This window comes from Chamaea fasciata, unplaced genomic scaffold, assembly GCF_029207755.1.
Source record: "Chamaea fasciata isolate MVZ Bird 193981 ecotype frontalis unplaced genomic scaffold, bChaFas1.0.hap1 SCAF_7, whole genome shotgun sequence".
Taxonomy (NCBI): domain Eukaryota; kingdom Metazoa; phylum Chordata; class Aves; order Passeriformes; family Sylviidae; genus Chamaea; species Chamaea fasciata.
In genome coordinates, this window is record NW_027094092.1 from 39,937,869 (window position 1) to 39,958,505 (window position 20,637).

Here is a 20,637-nt window from a genome sequence, read left to right on the forward strand (position 1 = left end):
CTGCCGCCGCCGCGACCTCCCGCTCCCGCCCCGCCGGGCCCGGCCCCCGCCCCGCCCGCCGCCGCGATCGGGAGCGGGGCGCGTTGGAGCACGGCTGTGCGCGAATTCGCTTCCCAGGAAGACAAGCGTCCAACGTCAGTTTCTTAGAAAGCTTTTAGGAATAAAAAACTGTCTGAAGTAACTGATTTATATCAAAAAAAGTAATTACTGTTTCTCATTGCACAGATGTTAATGTTTCTTTTTGCTTAGCCATGCTATACATAATATACATTATTGAAAAATAATTGACACGAGGGAGAGCACACATATGGATAAACACCACGAGTGTTTATAAATACCCCAAGCACAAAGATCTGCTGGAGTAGTGAGAGCACTTGCAGAGGATGCACATTTCACATAGCACAGCCATCTCCCTCTCTGTGCCACTCACAGTTCATGGATTCTCTTTCTGACGAAGAAATAAACTAAAAGCTTCATAAATTTTAGAGCTGAAGCTGCAATGACTTCTCTGTCATGAAGTATTCGCAACCCTAATCTTAGGTTTGTGATTAATTTTCTTCACAAATGATGCACACCACAATGCTTTCAACGTTTTATTTTCAAAGTTCTGCAGTCACAGCTACAGGTGGGAAAGCGGAGTTGAATGACGGAGAACGTTCACTTCAAGACAGGTGATCCAATGCCTTCAGGAGACCTCAGGAACTGAAGCACAAAGCCCTAAACCCAAGCATGACGGAGCCCAGTTAGTTCTTATTTCACTACCTTGAGAAGATGCTTGAAAGAATGAACATTGCTCCTTGCAGGGTGCTGAAGGTTAAAGAGCTGTTTAGCATTATATACACCTATTTGTAACTCACACATCAACAGCTATTTGTCGTGCACTGAAACTACTTCCATACAAAGATGATGTCCTTAAGAGTAGCAAAGACAGCATGTCAGTTTTAGGATAAAGAAGCTTGTAGAAATGGATGAAAAAAGCTCAGATGTGTCTTGCTAAAGATCATTTACTCCCTCCCTTGGAAGGAGAGTACTTGGCAAAACGACACCTGGCAAATAGTAACCATTTAAAAAAATCTACATGACAAAAATCTCATGAAATTGGGATTAAGGAATTTGAAACAGTTGTAGAAAATCAGAAGACTAACTGGAAAAGTCACTGTCCATTTTCCCTATTTGAAAAGTAGAGCTATCTTGACCATTATTACCTACAGTATCTGACAAATTCTTCAACAAAGTGCTTACAGTAATAGCTATGATCAGGTTTATCCACCCCACAAGCTTTGCCTTTACTACCCTTCAAGACGCAGGCTGTAAGTCTCACAGCAAGATGCCCCTAAGGTAAGTAGCAGTTGCTGTGCACTCAGGTTTATTGTAATATGACTGAAGAATGCATACCTGACTCTACACGGTATTTTTTACTCAAGCATTTTAAGAAATCGGACCATCAAGCCCCCATCAAGTGGCAATGCATCATCTTCCCTCTTGCAAAATGAGTATTGAAGGATGAATTTGGGGGAGGGTAGGAAAATTGTCATTTAAACCAAATCATAGCAAGCACCTGCCTGACTTCAAAGATCTCATTCCTGGTTTTCAGAGTCAAGGCAGTACATTGGTAATATTACTAAGGAAAGATCAGCCCATGCTGAGAAAGAAGTGACAAGGCATCTACGTGGTTAATTATAATTAAGAAGACAACATCATGAAAACCCAGTTGCATATGTATAGCAAATACTTTACATGTGAGGGAAGATTGTCCAAAGTACACTTGGGAGAAATAAAAGCCCAAGCAGCTGGTATGGGTGAGAAAATGCTAGAGGGGAAAACTCTGCAGCAGGTCAGACCAGAGCTGCCATGGGACATAGCAGGAAAACACAAGCACCTCACATCCTCTGCTTGCCTTGTCTACTGGCAGCTGTAGGAACAGCATCCACCAAATAACCAAGGAAAAGCAAGTTCTTACCGTTACAGTTCCAACAGAACATCTCGGTGCCGTTTATGCAAAGATCACGTAACGCAATTGATTTAAAAGCTCAGGGGAAAGCTACCTCAGGAATACCAGTTGTGAAAGGCAATTAAGTGACAGGAAACCACAGAAGTGAGAGAAAGCAATGTGATAAAGGTCCTAACGTTGCTTTTTTTGGGGTTATATGCCCCCAAAGGAAGTTATTCAACATATACTTTTTATTGCAGAAACTGAAATACAAGACAAATTAGTCCTTTAGGACATAGCAGCTTTCTCCAGACATGAGCTATACCAATGATCCTCGTAGCAAAGATCACTGGGACAGACATCAAGAGATCAGAGGTCCTCTGGCAGGCTGTGTCAGCGAGCTGGAAATGCAGATGCTAATGCATTGAGTTTGAGGTGCTAAAACACATGGATCTCTGGCAATAGGAGGAGAAAACATTAATCCGTTACTACAATTTTGCAGAAAGTTTCAGCTGCAGCAGAACAGAGAAATTTCTAGCTCCTGCCAGTTCTTCCAGTGCAAAGCAAAATAGGATTCCTACAAACACTACTGAGCAAATACAAATGTTTTAGACCAGTGGCAAAGGCTTGGACACACCTGTTTCAGGTTAACAAAAAGGTCCAAGAAAAGCCAACTGGCACTTTTTCTAAATGCTCTCCTCATTTCAGCCTCCTCAGAGAAAGGTTACCTGCCTCTGATCGGCCGAGCTACCACACCACCACGTGCAGTGATTTGGGGGAAGTAAAAACAAGCACAAGTCTGACAGATTTTCCATGTGGATAAGGGGTAGCAGAAAAAACCTGCCAACACTGAACTCCATCAGTCTTCAGCAGACCCAACTTTTTTTTTCTTCTTCTTTCTTCTCTGAAAGATTTATCAATTTCAGGTTTGTGGTCTCTTTCCCAATAAGCCACCTTCAACATAAGAGAGGTTCATTTCCCAAAGACTTTGTTCACTAAAATCATGGCCATCTCAGGTATCTGAAAGACAAGTACAGCAGAGGGACACAACTAAAGATATGCGAGACAGAAATACATCACATGAAGTGACAGGTAAAGAGAGGCTACGCTACTTTCCCAAACCTCTGCCTCAGGACCTGTCAAAATGTATGGGTGGGAATCCTCTCATAATCTTGACAACCAGTTGCCAAACTAGTTTGAGTCAAATGTCTCTCATCTGCCAGTTAGAAGAAAACACAGATGTTGTACACTTGGGTTACTTCTCACATACCTGAGCAGCTTGTAAAAAATGAGCAAGTGTGTAAAATGTTCATCCCCTCACACATGTACGCAAACAGCAGCTGCGGTGGGCACCCTGTGGAGGCTGCAGCCCACGCTGGCAGAGCAGGAGGTGGAATACAAAGATAAACCTTACTTAGGAATGCTCACGTGCTGAGTTAAGTACTGTGATAATTAAATCGTTAGTCACATTGACAAGTGGGTGGAAGAGGCTGGAAATGTCTGATGCAGTTTGCTACAGGCAATCATAGATTTACCAGTGAGGCATCTGTCACACACAAAGATGGGCTCAGACCCAAGGATCTGCAACAGCTCAACTTTAGCCTATTTCCCAGAAGTGAAATGGAATGAAGACACCAGTCCTGCATGCCCAGTGTTGTAAAACAACCAAGACCCACTACCAACCTATCGCATGCAAGCAGCTGTATGATTTCACATACTCAAAATATTCATCTGAGAAAAAACTTGCAGAGGCTAATCCTTACCTAGAGATCTGGGGATTTCCCTTCCTGAAATTCTTCCTGATGGTACTAACTAGTTATCTAGCATTTACATGTTCCCAGTCTTATTATGTGGCATATCTCACTTGGCTACTGTGTAACAAAAGCCTTGCAGGGTCAGCAGAGGAGATCTGACAGCATTTCAGTAAATACCTAACCACTCTCTTCAGTATCTTCCACTCACATAGTACCAACTCATCTTTGCAACAGTTTTCAATCCCCTTTAAAGTATAAAACTGAAAGTACTTCTGTTTGTCTTAATGAACAAAATTTTACATGACAGCTGATGGTGAAAAATTGGATCTTGTAACCGAGAGCACCAGCCCTTGTTTCAGTACCAGCCTCAAAATTCCTCCACAAAGAGCAATGTAATTAGGAAGGGGGGAGGGAGAAAGGCAAAAAATGGTAATCTGTATTAGGACACCTCACTTGCTGTGATGGTCCCACTCCACAGAGAAGCCTGCGCACTCTTCCCAAGTCTAGAATTAATTGTTACTAGAGAAGCCTAAGGCTGGTGGGGAGTCTGTTTACTTGCTGATTCCTGTGACAGGTCAACTTTCAGGAAACAGGAGTCTGCAGGAACATCCACAAAGAGGACAAGACTCACAGCAACAAGGTGAGGTGGGTTGTTTTTCCCCAAAAAATTTTTATTTGAGAAAGCTGACAAAAGTCCCCCACCAGTCATTACAGGTAAATCCACACCAGTGCCCCACACCTGCTCCCCAGTGACTACACCAGTACAGTGAAGATCAAACATAACACCAGAACGATGAGAGTGTAACAGTCACCCGGGGAACTTAAGGCCTCACCATCATTTTTACAATAACTTTGCACTCAGATAAGGATGGGGAGAGGATATCAAAACAGACAAGACCAGAAAAAACCTTTCTTGTACTGTCTTCTCAAGTTATATAAAAACAAAAGCAAAACCTTAACAGATCTACAGGCTTCAAACTGTAGGACCTAAAACTACCTTCAAATGACTTTAATTCAGTCCTGTGGCACTGCTGCTGTTCTGCACTTCAACAGCTTTCAAAAACATACAAGGATGAAATGGATGCAAGGGCAGAGGAGTGGACTTAGGATCCTAATATGGCTTTATCAAAAACCAAACAAACTAAAAGCAATCAAAGTACTTGCAGTGGAACTAACAACTCCAGGAACTTGGGAATGGCAAAGAACTAATGTATTTAGATGACAGAAGATCACCTTAACATCCTCTTTTCCATTGCCTCACCCTGGACAACTGTTTCCTTCCGAGTAATAGATCAGACTCAGGTCAGAAATTATAGAACTATGCTTTTTTGAAACTGCTAGGCTGGGCCCAGGGCCATGACAACCCCACCCCTACCCAGTAGTATCTAGACACAGGACACCAGAATGCTGTGCTGCTGAACCACTTGCTCTGAAGGAATACAGAGATGATGAAAGAATTGTAATCACTGCCTTAAAACTGCAGCAAGTCCAGGAAGTTAACCTGTTTGCTTTTTCCCAGCCTGGTTTATTTAACATAGTACCATCTGGACAGCTGAGAAATGGTGAGAACCTCCTGGCTCTTGCTACCTAGTACTGCACAGGAAAGTAACAGTTCTGTTGAGGGCACAGTTCAGACTGCCCCCTCAGATGCAGAATTAGCCTGTTCCCATCCTGTACTGCTTTTTTCAGTTCATCCACATTTTTCCAACTCCTCTGCTACCCTGAACAGCACTATGGTACCCTCAGACCTCAATGCAGGGTACAGGCCCTCATGCCTCATGTGAGCATCAGCTCACCTTGCTTTGAGGTCTCATAAAATGACATTAAGCCAGCTGCCTGGGTAGGTAAGAAGTCTCCTGCTCAATGTAAGACCGTTTCCTAGCATGACCTGCTCCCATCTGCTCTGTGACTGTATCTGACTGAGGCTGCCTGCACAAAAGGCTGTTCCTGACCAAGGTTTTCAAGAAAACTGCTGCACCATTTCAAAACAAGAGAGGCAAATCCAAGACAAACATGTGGGGGAAGGGTGGGACCAAGGCTGGATAGCTTATTTGAGCAAAGTAGGCTTCTTTCCAAGCTCAAACACACTTTAAAGCCTGCCTTAGAAGGCTCCCCTTCCTCCAGGTGAATCACCATATGCTCAAGCACTCTGACCTGTCAGCACAAAGACACCAGCTCCCACAGGGAGAAACACAGAGGTCCACGACAGGGACCAAACCTTGGAAGACCCTCTATTCTCAGGCCCTGCTGGAATGATGAATCCTATTGCTTTGCACTCATCTCCATTTGCTCCAGGCTTAAGATCCCAGCTGGTGAGGACAGGGAATCCCCCTGCTCTGCCCCAGTGTGACCTGCATGCCACCTAAAGAGCACAGCAGGGTCAGGTGGTTCTGAGTAACACTGCAGTCACAGACAGATGGGAGACATCATCAAGCCATGATTATAAAAGGAGAATAGACAGCGCAAAAAACTTGCTGCAGCTGTCATGGAAACATCTTTTTTTTATTTAATCGCTGCCCCAGGAACACCCAAACCCATAATGACCTCCCCCACCCTCAACATCCAACAGGATTTCACGAGTCCCCCATTGCCTCCGATGTTCAGGCTCTCCTCCCCCTTCAGGGTCCAAGTTCCTCCAGAAAAGCTCCAGTCAGTGGGTATCATCTGTAAGATGGCTCCAGGAGGCCATGGCTTAGTCCCAGCGGTGTCCAGCTGGGTCTGAGAGGAGGGGGAAGAAGATTTGCTCCTTTACTCAATCAGCTTCTTGGCCTTGAAGAAGCGACGCAGGTAGAAAACCTGCCAGGTGGCCAGTCCGATGAGACAGCACATGGAGAAAATGCTGAAGTACAGAACCCGGGTGTTTGTTGATTCTGAAACAGACAACAAACCATTGTACCTGAGTCTGGCATCACAGGATGCACCCCAAGATGGCAAAGTTCCCAGGATGACTTCTCCTCCCCCATGCAAAAGCGAGATAGCATGAAGGCAAGGTCACCTGTGAACCAGCAGCACTTGAGAACAAAAGCAGAGGGAACAAGAAAAAGGATAATAAGAGGGAACAAGGTGAAGCTGTGATTAATGGGCAGCATTGAATAGAACAGAACAATTCACATTAGGAATGAAGACAGAAAGAAATGACTTCTAGAGACAGAGCAACAAGAGTCAGTGACTGCTTCAGGTTTCCCTTACTAGGAACAGAACAGGCAGAGACCACTATAATTGCTTGATCTCCAAATGCTGCCCTAATAACGCATTTAGCAGAAATGAGGGGTTTTAGAGTTCCATCCCTCTGAAGGGGCACACAGTCTCTTACCATTTGTGTCCCTCATCTCCTCTTCTCGTTTTTTCATATAGGCAAAGTCATTAACGATGGACTCTGAAAGATCTTCCAAGCGCCTCAATTCTACTTCCAGGGGTTTCAACTTCTCCACTTTAGCAATCTAGAAAACCGAAGAGTCAAATCACTGAACCAAAACCAAAAGCTCCCACATGGGTTTTTACTGCCAGTTAGAGCCACTCCTCCCCACACACTACAGATCTGGGGCATCCTTCCCCTCGGGAAATACCTCTACAAGCCAGAAACTACCATTGCATAAAACACTATCACTTCTCCCACCTGTTTTCTGAAACACACTTTCCTACTACTCCTCCTACACAACGGAGGAGCACAGCATGCATACAAGCACACTTCTTCCTTATTCGGCTTAATGTTAGCTTGTTCACAGTTGGTTTCTCAGGAGTGGGTAGAAGATCTTGCCACATGACTAAACCTCCAGCAAGTATAAGTCACAGACTGAGATAGAGGTGACTAACTTACGTATGTGTACGATGCAGCTCCATAGGCACACAGGCTACTAGCACCGAGACTCACTTCGCTAATGCTCCAGAAAGCCCAGGCAGCCCCGTTCCCATCAGCAGCGGCTTGATTATCCCACAAGAGCTCGCGGCTTTTCTCCCTCAGACGGAACCTCCAGGGCAGCACCGGCCCTCGGCAGGGACCCCACGGCCACAGGGTGGCGCTGCGGGGCCGCTGCCGGGCCCGGCTCCCGTCGGGAACAACCCGCTTCCCTCAGGAACTCTGCGGCCCGCGGGACATCGCGTCCGTGCACGGCGCCCAGCGCGCCACCACGGCTCACACGCTTGGTATCCAAAACCAAAATCCAACTAGAAAACACAGCACACAACAGCAACTATTCAAGTTGAATGTGTAGAGATGTGTCTCTGCCCCAGTTGTGGCTATAACCTGACACATGTGTTACATAAAACCTGTGACACAAGGACACTCAAAGGAAGCTAACTGCAATTCCTGGCACTTCTCCAGTGGAGAATTTGGGTAACTGCGGTTCTTGCATAGAATTTGTCACTATTACCAAGAAGTGACAGGCCCCTGCCATGAAGGCCGGATGCTGTGTCCCCAAGTAATGCAGCAGAAGAAAGATGAGTTACAGAAAACACAACAAAGCACCTGCAGATCACCAGCAGACTCAGCCTCACAGGATTATTCAGATATAAGCTGCATAATTGCCATCTCTCAGTTATCCACGCTGACAGGCAGGCAACAGGGCACCCAGCGTGAAGGTATCCCCAAAATGCCACTTCCAGAGGCAGCTGCCTGGGCATCAGAGCCAGAACTGAAGAGATGCTCGTGACCAAGCCAGAGCTAGCTAATCAGCCATTCCACTGAAGGGTCTCCACATGACACGCATATCCTGGCAAGCAGCAAGCCATCAAACAATCATCTGAGGATTTTTATGCTGAGACAAGCTGTATATTATAGCTCTGCCAGCACAGCAGTGTCAGTTTGGAGTGTGTTTGAGAGGAGGGGTAGGAAGGAGTAGGTTAACCCTCTCCTGCTTTCTAGCCAATAGGCTGTTAATGACAAAACCCTGTGGCCTGGCCACATATCTGCCAGCAGAGAGCTTTGCTGAAAAACTGGCACCAGTGTCTGCAAGCCTACAGCCCAGACTCTGCTGACACTGCTGGAGCAGCAGGTCTGTAACACACACAAGGTCCTGGGCAGCTGTACTGACAAGCTAGCCTTGCACTGACCAGCTCCATTATCTCCCTTGAGGGCTCACTTCCTCATTCACAGAAGGCTACCAAGGTTCCACCAGGAGAAAACAAGGTTTATCTGCTCCATCTGCATCTCTTCAGCTGCTCTTAAGAGGTGTAGCTACTAACATCTAATAGCTACTTTTAGTCCTGCATGTATTCTAAGATGTGTATCGTGAATTACAAAATCAATTAGAGTGGAAAAGTCTTCTGATATCGAGTCCAACCTAAGACCTAACACCACCACAACAACTAGACCATGGCATTAAGCACCATGTCCAGTCTTTCCTTAAACACCACAACCTCCCTGGGCAGTCCTGCAATCTTTTGCCCCTAATGAACCAAATATGCGCAGCTGCTCCAAGAGATTTTGTAATAAAGCCCACCAAGCATCTGTGATGGTGGAACATCATCATCCTAGAAAGAACATCTGGACCACCAGCACCAGGATAACAACTCCAATGAGCTTCCCAGGGATCAGTTAAAGATTTGACAAAGGCTAACTCTCTTCCTAGCATAGAAAGAAATACACTATAGCCAAGAATTGACAAGGGGTAGTCCTATGTGGAAAAAAAAACAGATCATAAAGTATTTTTAGTGCCATCAGAAATCTTTTCACTTTTCTATATCTTCATTTCTACTTCTTGAATGGATAAAGTTATTCCTTCCAAACCCAGATACCTAAGGTATGACATTGCAGTTAGATCTTCTAATCCAGCTCACTATTCCAGTTGCTTCGCTCCAAGCATATCTGGATCCATGAAAGTTTATGAAGCCAGACTTAGGCAGTATCAGTGACCCTCATTACACTCCCTGAATCAAGTCTCCTTGCAGCAATTCAACAAGAAGAACTAGGGCTGTACAACAGGTCTCTGGTACCCACCAACAGATGAACACCACATGCAAAAGGCTCAGAAAGGCTGCAATTCCATGAGACACCCAAGCAACATTCCTGCCCTCTGAGGCCTTACAGCAACCTGTCAAGCCAAAACTCACAACTACGACAGCAAACTGAGAAGAGACATGGTGAAAAAAAAAAAAAGATAACACACTGCAAAGGAGTGGGGTTAAACATCTATAGCAGCTGTATAAACAATAAATCAGTTTGAGTCCTTTGTAGACATGCTGCTCAACAAGGCTCAATACAGTCTACCACTCTGAGAGGTCCTCACAAGTCAAGGATGCTTGCCGGGGCTGCCAAGATCTGCATTTGGTATCAAGTGGGACTGCAAGTCTAAATTCTTCTTTTCTTGTACTTGTCCATGGACATTTTCCCTCATTGAGCACAAGAGATGCATTTATTCCAAGGCAGTTTTATCAGTACAACAGTGAGTCTGTAGATACACAGGCATAAGAGAACCTTCCTGCACAGCAACAGTGCTTCTAGGCAGCACTGCAGTAATGTAACTCTAGGGTATGCTGTGGGGTGGTATTTAAAGGGACTCTGTAAATATAGCAAACATAACCCTCCCAGTTACACTCTCAGGGAATCACCCCATAAAATTTCAACATCTTGCAATCCCTTAGTAGCAGGTTGACAGACAGCTGGCCCTATGAGTGCTCCACTCTTCCCTGACCCCAAGAACATTTTTACTCTCCATGTAGGATGTGCTCCAGACTGACTGAAGCTATGATTCCTCTGCTGTTTCCTGACCCCAAGCACCTCCTTAAAGTCCACATAGGAAGCACTCCCACAACTTAAATTGTGCAAGATCAGACAGCCCAAAGTTTGAAAGGATATAAAAACACCAGCATGACCATCTCAGAAATTTGTTAATTTTCTATCTGGAAGCATGCACAGCCTCCTCTGCTACCCACTCTTCTCTCTACGGCATTTCCCATGCTCTTATGCACAGTGGACACGGCAATCATTTGCAGGACTCTTTCTCCACCAATAATTCTCATTTTCTCAGGCATAGGCTCTGTATTGGGGGATGACTGATCCCAAATTCTAGTGAGACAAAAGCATGATAGCTGCCATAAAAATTCAGCATCCAAACCAGTCAGGACTGTCTCAGTCACAAAGTAACTGCTACTCTTTCTACACAGCTGGCTCTTGGGTCTAAGCAAGCTATGTCCTCCTAAGACTGAAATGTTTAGGCTTTTATGCCTATTCCCAATGTCATGCCTTCAAACCAAATACCCATTCCACAGCAGCTACTACTCTGCCAAACACCTTTACACTGACACACTGCCAGTTCTTAGAAACACACAAGTGCCATTTCAGGCCTGCTGAGCCAGTACATCTCACAGGCAGGAAGGTAAGAACAGTAACATTGAAACTTGACCTTTAAAAGAGGGTCTGATATTAACTTAAAACGACCTCTGCTTCTGGGGAAACTTGACCTCTCAGTGTCTTGTTACCTCTAGTGCCTATGCCCAGAAGCTGGGTCATGCTGGCCTGGCGAAGAAATTCACACATTAGGCTCTAGTTCCCAGAGTACAGAATCAATTACAGAATCAATTCTAGTTGATGTTTGTCTTTTTTTTTTTTTTTTTTTTTTTCCCCTTCCCCTCCCGTAACACACAAAGCTTCACTGCAATTGTACTTTGCAGACAGGCTTTCATCACCACTGGGAAAACAGCTTCCCATCACGAGCCCAGATCTACAAAAGGCATCACGTGAGTGCTGGGAAAGGGGAGCCTGCAGTGCAGGCAGCCAGGGGATATACCTCCTCATAGTTCTTTGCTTCAACGCCATGCTTCATATCCAGAGTCACGAGCTGGTCCGGCATCCTCCCTGTTCCTGGAAGCATAATGAAAGGATTCCTTGTGTGAAACATTCAGCCTGCCAGGAAATCACCAGCTCTTCCCACCAGTGAGGAAGAACTCAAATCCCTCCCCTCCCCTCCCCTCCCTCCATGTCTGCAGCTAACTGCGGAGGCAGCACAGTCCAGCCTAAAAATACAGAGACTTCACAATAAATCCTGGCTGAAGGAGAGCCTCCAAAGATAATGAGAACAAGCTGTAACTAAAAGCACTCAGTGTCTACAGGATGCAAATCACTGTAAAAACTGCAGAGGATTAGAATATGAACAGCAGCTGTTATGAGACAACCTAGTGAAAGACAAGTCACCAGAGGGGCAAATATTCAACTGGGAAGCCCACATTCACAGGAAGTGAACCAGCAACTAGTCAGGGTTACTGGGGCTGTAAATGGCTTTACATCCAAAGGAGCAAATGATAAACTGCTCCAACTGAGGAATAAGGCATATGAGGACTACTGACCCTCACATGCTGGAATGTCTGCAGAAGCCAAGGCAATCCCTTTACCAGCCATCTCAAATACCCAAGAACCACACTGCTGATGCAAACCCCAAGAGAGAAAGAGGCTTCTGAAGCTGGGAGAACGCTGCCTGAGAGAGCTGCCAGCTGGAGCTGCACAAACAGCACATAAGGCTGCAGTCACCAGCAGAGCAGGTATCTTTCAAGACTGTAAGCCCCAGGCTAGGGAAACCGTGGCTTACAGCATCTTTCAACTGCTACAAACTGTCACATCTGAGAACATTCACAAGAGGAAAAAAAAATATATAAGATAGTCGTATCAGATACCCTCAAAAATGCTGCACATCAGCATATCTGAGTATCATTCTCTACTATACCACCCACCAAGAAAATGTCTGTATGTAACACATTTCCAAATCCCAGCATGTTGGGACACACAGCTGTCCTCAACTGGCTGCCAGCAAAACACGAGGTCTGAATTTACTTAAACTATGAATTTCAGAGTCTCTATCCAGGAGAATGTCCAATACTCACATTTTGTCTCAGAAGGCTGCCAGGTGGGTATTCCCACAGTCCACAACCAAATTCAATGTACAGGTTACACTGGGTCAGTCCAGTTGGAGCTAGGAAGATACTCCTTCAATACAACATCCCCACATTTTTTCTCTACCCACCCACTGAACAGCTCTTCAACACCAGATTAGAATCACCTTCTACTGCTAGCAGGACAATGAATAATCTACTGATAAGATGGTGCATATCAACTACAAACTGCTTCTTAAGACTCCTTAAGGGAATGCATTGTATAAAAGCCAAACATATAAATTATGATTAGGATGGAATTTTGTTGTTTTCTTATAAGACTGGTTACTGTAAGAAACCTCTGAAGTCCCAGCACTGTTCTTTAACAGACAGGCTGTATACAACCCCCAGTACTCCTTTCCCCAGCCACAAGTTTTGACTGCTTATGCCACACACGTTACTGGCATGCAGGGAGACAGGCAAGTAGGACAGACAACAGTAGCTGCAGAAAAAAATTCAAAGCACACAGTTCAGTGAGAGGTTTTTTTAATGGTGCTCAATTTATAGCAAATTGAGTTGAGAGCTGAAGTTCGAAGGAAGAGATAAGAAAGATGAAAAGGCCAATGAACAGAAGAACAGAACTAGAAGAATTAATTTACTAGACTGGAGAGAGAGCTGCCAAGAGGCAGTAAGAAACCAGAAACCTTAAAGCTTCCAGGTGCAAAGGGATGGAGAGCAAACATTTTGCAAGAGATTAACATTGTCAGGAACTGGCAGTGAAAAACTCAAGCTTCTCTCCTATAACTTTACTAAGCCCAAGGCAGCTCCCTTCACAGTCATCAGAACCTCAGAAACCCCTTGCTTCTGCAACCAAGGTTCACCAGAGCAGGCTGGATCAGCAGCAAGGAGAAAAACAGTCAAGATTCAGAGATCATGAACTAAACTGATACCTACACTCCTCAGGTCTTCAAGAGGTCATCTCATCTGAACTGCTCCCTGGGAAATTAGGGGAGCTCTTAATTTGCAAAGTCAGTGGAAAAGCAGGATGGCCGAACTGAACATCAGAAAGTTTTCCCACAGGAATTCCAGAAAAAATGAGTCCGAACACTCTTAAGAAAGTTTGGGAAGAGAAGGATGACATAAGAAGCGTACAGTTAAAGATTAGCACACATAAAAGTCCTAGAGGGAGAATGCCATGAGGCCAGGCTGTTCGCCTGAGATTAGCATATTGTGGTAGAGTAAATGTGCCTGGGAGCAGAGCAGTGGTCAGGAAGACAGGACCATTCTGCCTGGAAGAGGGTAAAAAGCCCATCATGCAAATACCCACAGCTCCAAGAAGCACCCTAAGAACTCCTCCATTCAGATAAGGTGAACCTGCGATATAAGATCTTTCTCACTTCCTCTTCCTCATTTCTGTGGTTAGGCATTGAGAAATCCCAGTTGCTTGGACCCTTCAGATCCAACAGTTCTAGCCCTCTACCAACGGTTTGTCTCTTTCAATACTCTACAAACATCCTCCTTGGCTGCTGCCATTAAGTCCTGATTACTTACTTGATGAGACTGGGGAAAAGACCCTAACCTTTAAAGAGAAACATGAGAATTAAACAGACTTGGTAAGCTGCCCCACTCCCACGCTGGCCTTATAGAGGAAACAAGGTACTTCCTTGTGACGTGGTTACTTCTTTCCAAGTACTGCAACCAAGTCCTGAAGGTGATCAAGCCTCAGATTGTCATGTCCCTTATTTTAATACATCCTTCACTTCCAGCATAGACATGGGAGTCTGGAGATACTCTAGGTGGAATTTGGGGCACCTGGGTCCAAAAAGAAAGCCTTAAAAAGAAAGCCTCCAGAAGAGGATCCAGTTGTTCAGTTGATGAGCCCTAGATTTTGGCAGCTCAGTGCTCCACGGGTCATCAAGGTAGAAACTGCATTTAGAAATACTTAATCCTCAACCACGTTAAAAGCTTTAAAACAAGCTTGCAACAAGGGAGTCAGGGAACAAACATTTGCTACAGTCAAAACAGTTGTAAGGGGCTCCGTCTAGGCAAGAAACCTCTGCTCAAAAGCACCAAACTAAGAGTCTAGACAAAACTAAAGAAAGAAACCTTTCCCACTTCAGTGTGTGATCACATGGAAGCTATGAAAAGATCTGCAGGACTGTCTGGAGACTTCTCAAATACTCAGGTGTTGGAAAGTAAATAGTATGAGTGACTCCAAGATGAGTCACTAGTGCCTGCATGTCTCAATGTGTTAAGGAACATTTGGAAGTCCTACCTTTGGAGTAAAATAAAAACATAATCCTGAGCATTCGGGATCACTATTTTATCTGTAAGATACCACAGAAGAGGTGTTACAAGCCATATCACCTCCAATCCCAGCAAAGAATATAGCCTTCTCTTTCTGTAAAGTTTTCAACTTGCAAACTATTTGCATCTTGTATATGGAGCAGAAACAGCAAAACAGCAGCTGCCTTTCAACTGATTTGAGGAATGCTGCTAGTGAATGCTCTGTGAAACACTCTGGGATCTTTTAGGATAAGATCTAAGAAAAACTGGGCCCAAGAAGCAGAACTCTGACAGCAACCACGAAAAGATGTAGCACCTACAAACTTGCATGTGCTCCCACCACCACTGATGAGACTAGAGCCTGCACATTGGCCACTTTCAGCACGTTTGTCCTGAAGTTGAGCTCGGGCATTCAAAGCAGCACATGCGTCACACCCACAGGAAATAAGCCTCAGAATCCGTTAGGCAACCATTCTTGTAGCACAAATGCAAAGCTGACATCCTGCTCATTTCCCCTTCCCTTTACTGACCACTTCAAGAGCAGTTGTGGGTGCAAATCAAGGACACATTCACTATACACACACAATCCAACCTCATTAAATAGTTGTCAACCTATCACGGGATAGTTGCCAAGAACACGTCGTGCACAGATCACATTCTACCAAAGGGGAAGAAATGGCCTACTGGGGTGAGAGGTCCTGGAGATTATGGCACCCAGTTCTGTCCTGGCTCAACTACAAGATGGGGAGAAGCATTAAACTGGCAAAAGAAGTGTGGTTTGCTCACTGGTACTGCCACTCCTTGCAAGTGTGGTGACCTCTGCAGGAGAAATGCCCAATTCCCCTTTCAGAGGAAACCCAAGTGCACAACACAACAGCCACAGAGGATTACTTCAAATGCAACACACAGAGCAGATGTTCTGCAGTGAGACTGCTCACAGCCTCTTGAAGATCAGCTTTAAAAGTCAAAAGTGCTCTGTGGACCACATTGAGGATCACTTTACTCGTTTTCCTAATCCACATAGCTACACAAACTTTATCAGAAGCTAGAAACAGCCAGCACACCTTTCATTTCACTTACCCACAGGAAGCTTGCTCTCAAAGCAGGCCTCAAACATATCATAGTCTTCCGTGGTGAAGGCAAACTTGCCCTTGGTGGCATCCTCCTTGGCATACAGGATGTGCCCAGCCGAGTCAGTTATCTGGAAGAAGGACAATGAAGGTAAGAAACACAGTACTTTGCTGCCGTGAGCTCATGCTGCCTGTGAAGCAAGAGTAATCCTAGCCTCCCCTTTGCATCTGCTGCTTTCTCATTTCAACAGTTTCCCTCCTTCTTTGTGACTTCATCAGTTGCTCCCCTCTTCATCCACACACCAGGAACTGACAGTCAGAGTGACTATAAAGTAATCATTGACTTTTAGATCCAAAAAATCACCAACCAACCAAAAAAACCCACTCCCCCAAAAAATACCACCAAAAAGCAATTGACCAACGAATAAAAGAAAAAAAAATCCCAAACTGAAATCCACACTAATTTCTCTTCCTCCTATGTATCCCAAATACAGACTACATGTAAGAACTACAGCTGAACCAAACTGTCATTCATTGCCTTTATTTTGCAAGCAAAATTCATGAATTCCCATAGCAACAGATATAGGGAGAAGGCTTATGCGACAGAGTCACATTCCCCAGAGGATGGAATGGAAAAGGCTACATCTATTCCTCTAGAAATGAAGCATGAGTGTGGCCCTGAGTTACACAAGGTTTGGGTGCCAAGATCCATAAAAGTGGCCACTTCAGAGGACAATTCAGACTACACAGACAGAATAATGACTGCTTTGTGCTAACTCTATACAACTACTAAGAATAGGCAAAAACCGTGGAAGGTCTACAAAAATGCTCCAACAAAGAGTATAAAAAGAAAGGACACACATTTCATGATGTAAACTTGAGAATAATTGTGCTCAATTAAAGGCTTCATCCAGCTGAAACACTCTGACCGGGGAGAGGGGTGAAAAAAATGGAAGGTGTCACAACACTGCGTGAAAATGAACAGTGTGTATTCCACTGGAATGCTACCCATTTTCCCTCGGTGCTAATTTTTACCAGGTATGTCTGAAACAGCATGGACACTAAAGTTACGAGGGGTCTTTGAAAGTCTTAGAGTGAAGAAAGTAAAAGGCTTGGGAATAATTTTAAAGGTGTGTAAGACCGAAGTACACAAAATAATTAGTGGCATGGAAAAGGTAAGTCAGACACTATACTTTACTCCAGCCTTTTTCTCTGTAAAAAGGCCATGCAAAAGGGCTATATACCCAGAACTATTATAAGGAAACACTCTACTCTTTAAATTAGAGCACCTAATTAACTCTCTGGCACTGGATTTGAAACAAGTGTGGACCTACCCATGGATGAGAGTTGTTGCATTAGGCAGGAAATACAATGAAGTATATAAATTCTCACATTTTATGGTATAAACCATAGCAGGCAAGACTTTAGGAACAAGCTTCCTCTATATACAGATTACCCCACAATTAGGGGATTCGTTGTAGCTGGCCCTGCACCGTACACTGACAGTGTCTGAGAACCAATGAGGAGCACTGTTCTCTGTGCAGCAGCTCAGAGCTGTACCTGTTTTCAAGTGGCAAGCAGATGAAAGCACACTTGCACAGTCAGGCGCAGGCAGCTGTGCTGCCATCCATTCCCTTGCCACAAGCCACCAGCTACCTCCTGTCTGGAAGCCACCAGGCACTGGGAAGCTTGGCCCTAGTGAGCAGTCCCATCTGCAGTAGAGGACTGTGTATGTTTGACCATGCCAGCACAATGTAAAAGCCCATGATGTGGCCACCACATGGTACGTGCTGTTTAGTGAAGCAGTCATGTTAGCTGCCTCATGAGTGTGACACCATACATTCTGCAAACCGGGTTTTCCATCACAAAAAGTAGTCAGAACAACATAGCTCTCAGATGCCCCTATTATTTTGAGCAGTATTTTCCTATGCCTTTGTAGACACCAGAGCTAATCTTTATGCAGCTTGATCCATTTTTGCCCTTTGCAGCTCATGAACGGCATTCTGGACAGTAAAAGCTCTGCTATCCGCTCTCATCAAAACTGAATAGCATTGCCCAAATCAGCCAAACACACTGCCCATTCAGCCGGGTGTGCGAGGGCGGGAGAAGCTGCTAATAGCCCAGCCAGAACGCTTGTGGGGGAGTCGACCTGAAAGGGATTTTTCATGCTATTCTAACGTTATTTACGGTAAGGCAATCCCCTACAGACAGGGCATTGTTTGCCCTTGACAAACAGCCCGATACCGTCGGGCTCGACAATGGGGCAGAGGCACGTGGCTGCCAAAGGAGAGCTGAGGCGCCCGACGCCCCCCGCAGCAGCCGCCAGCTGGCAGAACCCGCGGATTCCTCCAAAACAGAGGGTGCCACTGTTAGCGCTAAGCTATCACACACACAAATCTCAGCTCACCGGCAGGAACAGAACTGAGCCTGCACAGAATTAACTACCAACCTCCTCCCTCCCCTGCTCGGTGGCCCAATCCAAGGAGCCAAAAGCAGACCATCCGGTGCAGAACAGAGAGTACCTGCAGATATCATGTCCTGAACTGACCTTTCCCACACAGACCGCAGAGAAAGCAGGCACCTATCAGAGAGATTTCAGCACTTATAACAAGCCCAGCATACTGGGAGGACACAGCATACCTGAACAATAAGAAGGAAAGCAAGAACTGCATACATTATGTTTTCTCCTTTGTAGCTTTTCAAATTATACAGGGCTTTTAAAAATTATTTCATTTTACGGTTCGAACAAAAAAGAACTTCTATAAGCAGTACCATCTAGATACCAGCTTCATCAGCAAAGCCAACCAAGACTCATACATGGGACTCACTGGTTCACCATCATCTCCCTAGATAAGTCTTATGTCATAAAAGTGAGTTTTGGAAGAGACCTTGGGGTCAACTGACCTAAGAGTCGGTTGAGAACCCGAGAAACCAGGAGGCTTGCTTACCAAGCAGTAAGAGACAAATGGGAACATGGCACTCTATCTCAAATACATGTGCCTTACCAGGCAAATACTACGTCAACATTTTAAAGCCTTAATGCTGCTTGGCTCTGCCTATACACAGACAAGTCTCCTCTTACAAATGATACAAGAACAGAAGAATAGGATTTTTTAAAAAGTAAGACTCCAGAAGAAGCCTCCTCCAGCCATAACCAACCACAACTGCCAATGATGCCAGGGCCTTCAGGCATTGGCATGAAGATGCTGGAAAGGCAACCTGATTTCATGAGGTCTAAAATACTCAAGAACACAAAGTTCAGGAACTCTTGAGCAGACCATTCTGTCTCTGTTTGCATGCTTACTATTGAAACTTTTGGGAATGTAGACAGAAATAAAAAAAGGGGACAGAAGACTGTTATGAACTGAGTATGCAGCAACAGACTTAACTAGGTTGGAATTTTGAAGAAAGCCTAGGAAAGGCAGATCGTGGGCAGCATTAAGTGAAGTTGCTGAATTAAAGTGAAGCTGCTGAAGTTTAATGCCCGCGTGTCACATAGGTGTATTAGTCACGTATATTCTGCCAACCCTGTACTTCCTGAAGATCCTTCAGGATCATTTTCTTCCCTGCAGCGAACATCTGCCTACCTAAAATCCATGCAAGCCACGACACAGCAAGATGAGAATGGCCATTCCATATACCAGAATCTGGTTTCTCAGCCACCATTCCCCTGTGCCAGGATCCTGCTGTGCCAGGCCCCAGGCATGGAGGGAGCCCTCGCAAAGCCACGTCACCATAACTCTTTCCAGCTCACACGGTGTCAGCAGCCGTGGTACAGCTTTACCGCAGCGGCCCATCTCGCCAGGCGCCAGATAATCTGCATCGTGTGCGGATTAAATGGCAGACTGCGGGACGGGCCGCTGCAGCTCGATCTTTGGGGAGAAAAAGCTCCTATTTGGCTCAAACTAAAACGCTGCTCTGGTCCCTCGCTGCCCAGCACCCGGAGCTCTTGCAGGGCTGGCGGCCCCTCGCACAGGGCGAGTCCCGCGGCGCGGCGCAAGCTGGGGCCTGGCAGCGCTCGGATCACGCGTGGGCCGATGTCACGCGTGGAACACGTCACCCCTTCCTTCCTTCCTTCTTTCCTTCCTTCCCCGCCCCGCACGGCCGGCGAAGGGAGGCGGGGCCGCGCCGCCCGCCCCGGCCACCCCCGCCCCCCGGCCGGCCGAGGCCGCACCTTGAGGTTGGCGGAGGGTCCGCTGGAGGAGCCCGGCGGGGCGGTGATCTCGTACTCGCCCGTGACCAGCGTGTCGCGGTGGATCTCCTCCCGCAGGCACTTCCGCGCCTTGCCCGGCAGCTGGAAGGAGATGGGCCGCGCCGGGCCCACCAGCAGGAGCAGCAGGAGCAGCGGCAGGAGCGGGGCCCGCCCGAGGCGGGGGCGGCCGGGCAGCGGCGGCAGCGGCATGGCGGCGGCTCCGAGTGCGGCGGGCCGGGCCTGCCTCCGCCGCACGTGACCGCCGCCGCCGCCGTGCGTCACGCGGGGCGGGGCCGGGGCGGGGCGGGGCGCGGACGGGGCGCGGGGCCCACGCGTGAGCCTTCGTGGGGCTGTCTGCTTATGAAACAAATGAGTAATGCAGTTAATCCACTAATAACGGAGGGGAACAAGTAACAGTGGTTCCGCTCGTTAAAGAATTGGAAAATCAGAACAAAACCAAACCGTGCTCTGAGGCAGAGGAGCGTTCTGGGGGCGTCAAGCAGTTTGAGTCTCGGTGGGACTGCCTCACGGCTGAAGTCCTTCACTGGGAGGGACACTTGCAGTTTGTTGTATGGGGTTTTTCGTTTCTGACGCGTAACTTCCCTC

General features: G+C 46.1%; 1 protein-coding gene across 1 annotated transcript; it reads right to left on the reverse strand.

Moving 5' to 3' along the window:
• Positions 1-4,334: 4,334 nt before the first annotated feature.
• Positions 4,335-20,275, reverse strand: TMED10 (transmembrane p24 trafficking protein 10). Its single transcript, XM_066188519.1, has 5 exons — positions 20,014-20,275; positions 15,850-15,970; positions 11,409-11,482; positions 6,998-7,124; positions 4,335-6,554 (listed from the first exon to the last, which is right to left on the reverse strand). The coding sequence occupies exons 1-5, from the start codon at positions 20,239-20,241 to the stop codon at positions 6,433-6,435; spliced, it is 672 nt and encodes a 223-aa protein (XP_066044616.1). The 5' UTR covers positions 20,242-20,275; the 3' UTR covers positions 4,335-6,432.
• Between the last annotated feature and the right edge of the window lie 362 nt (positions 20,276-20,637).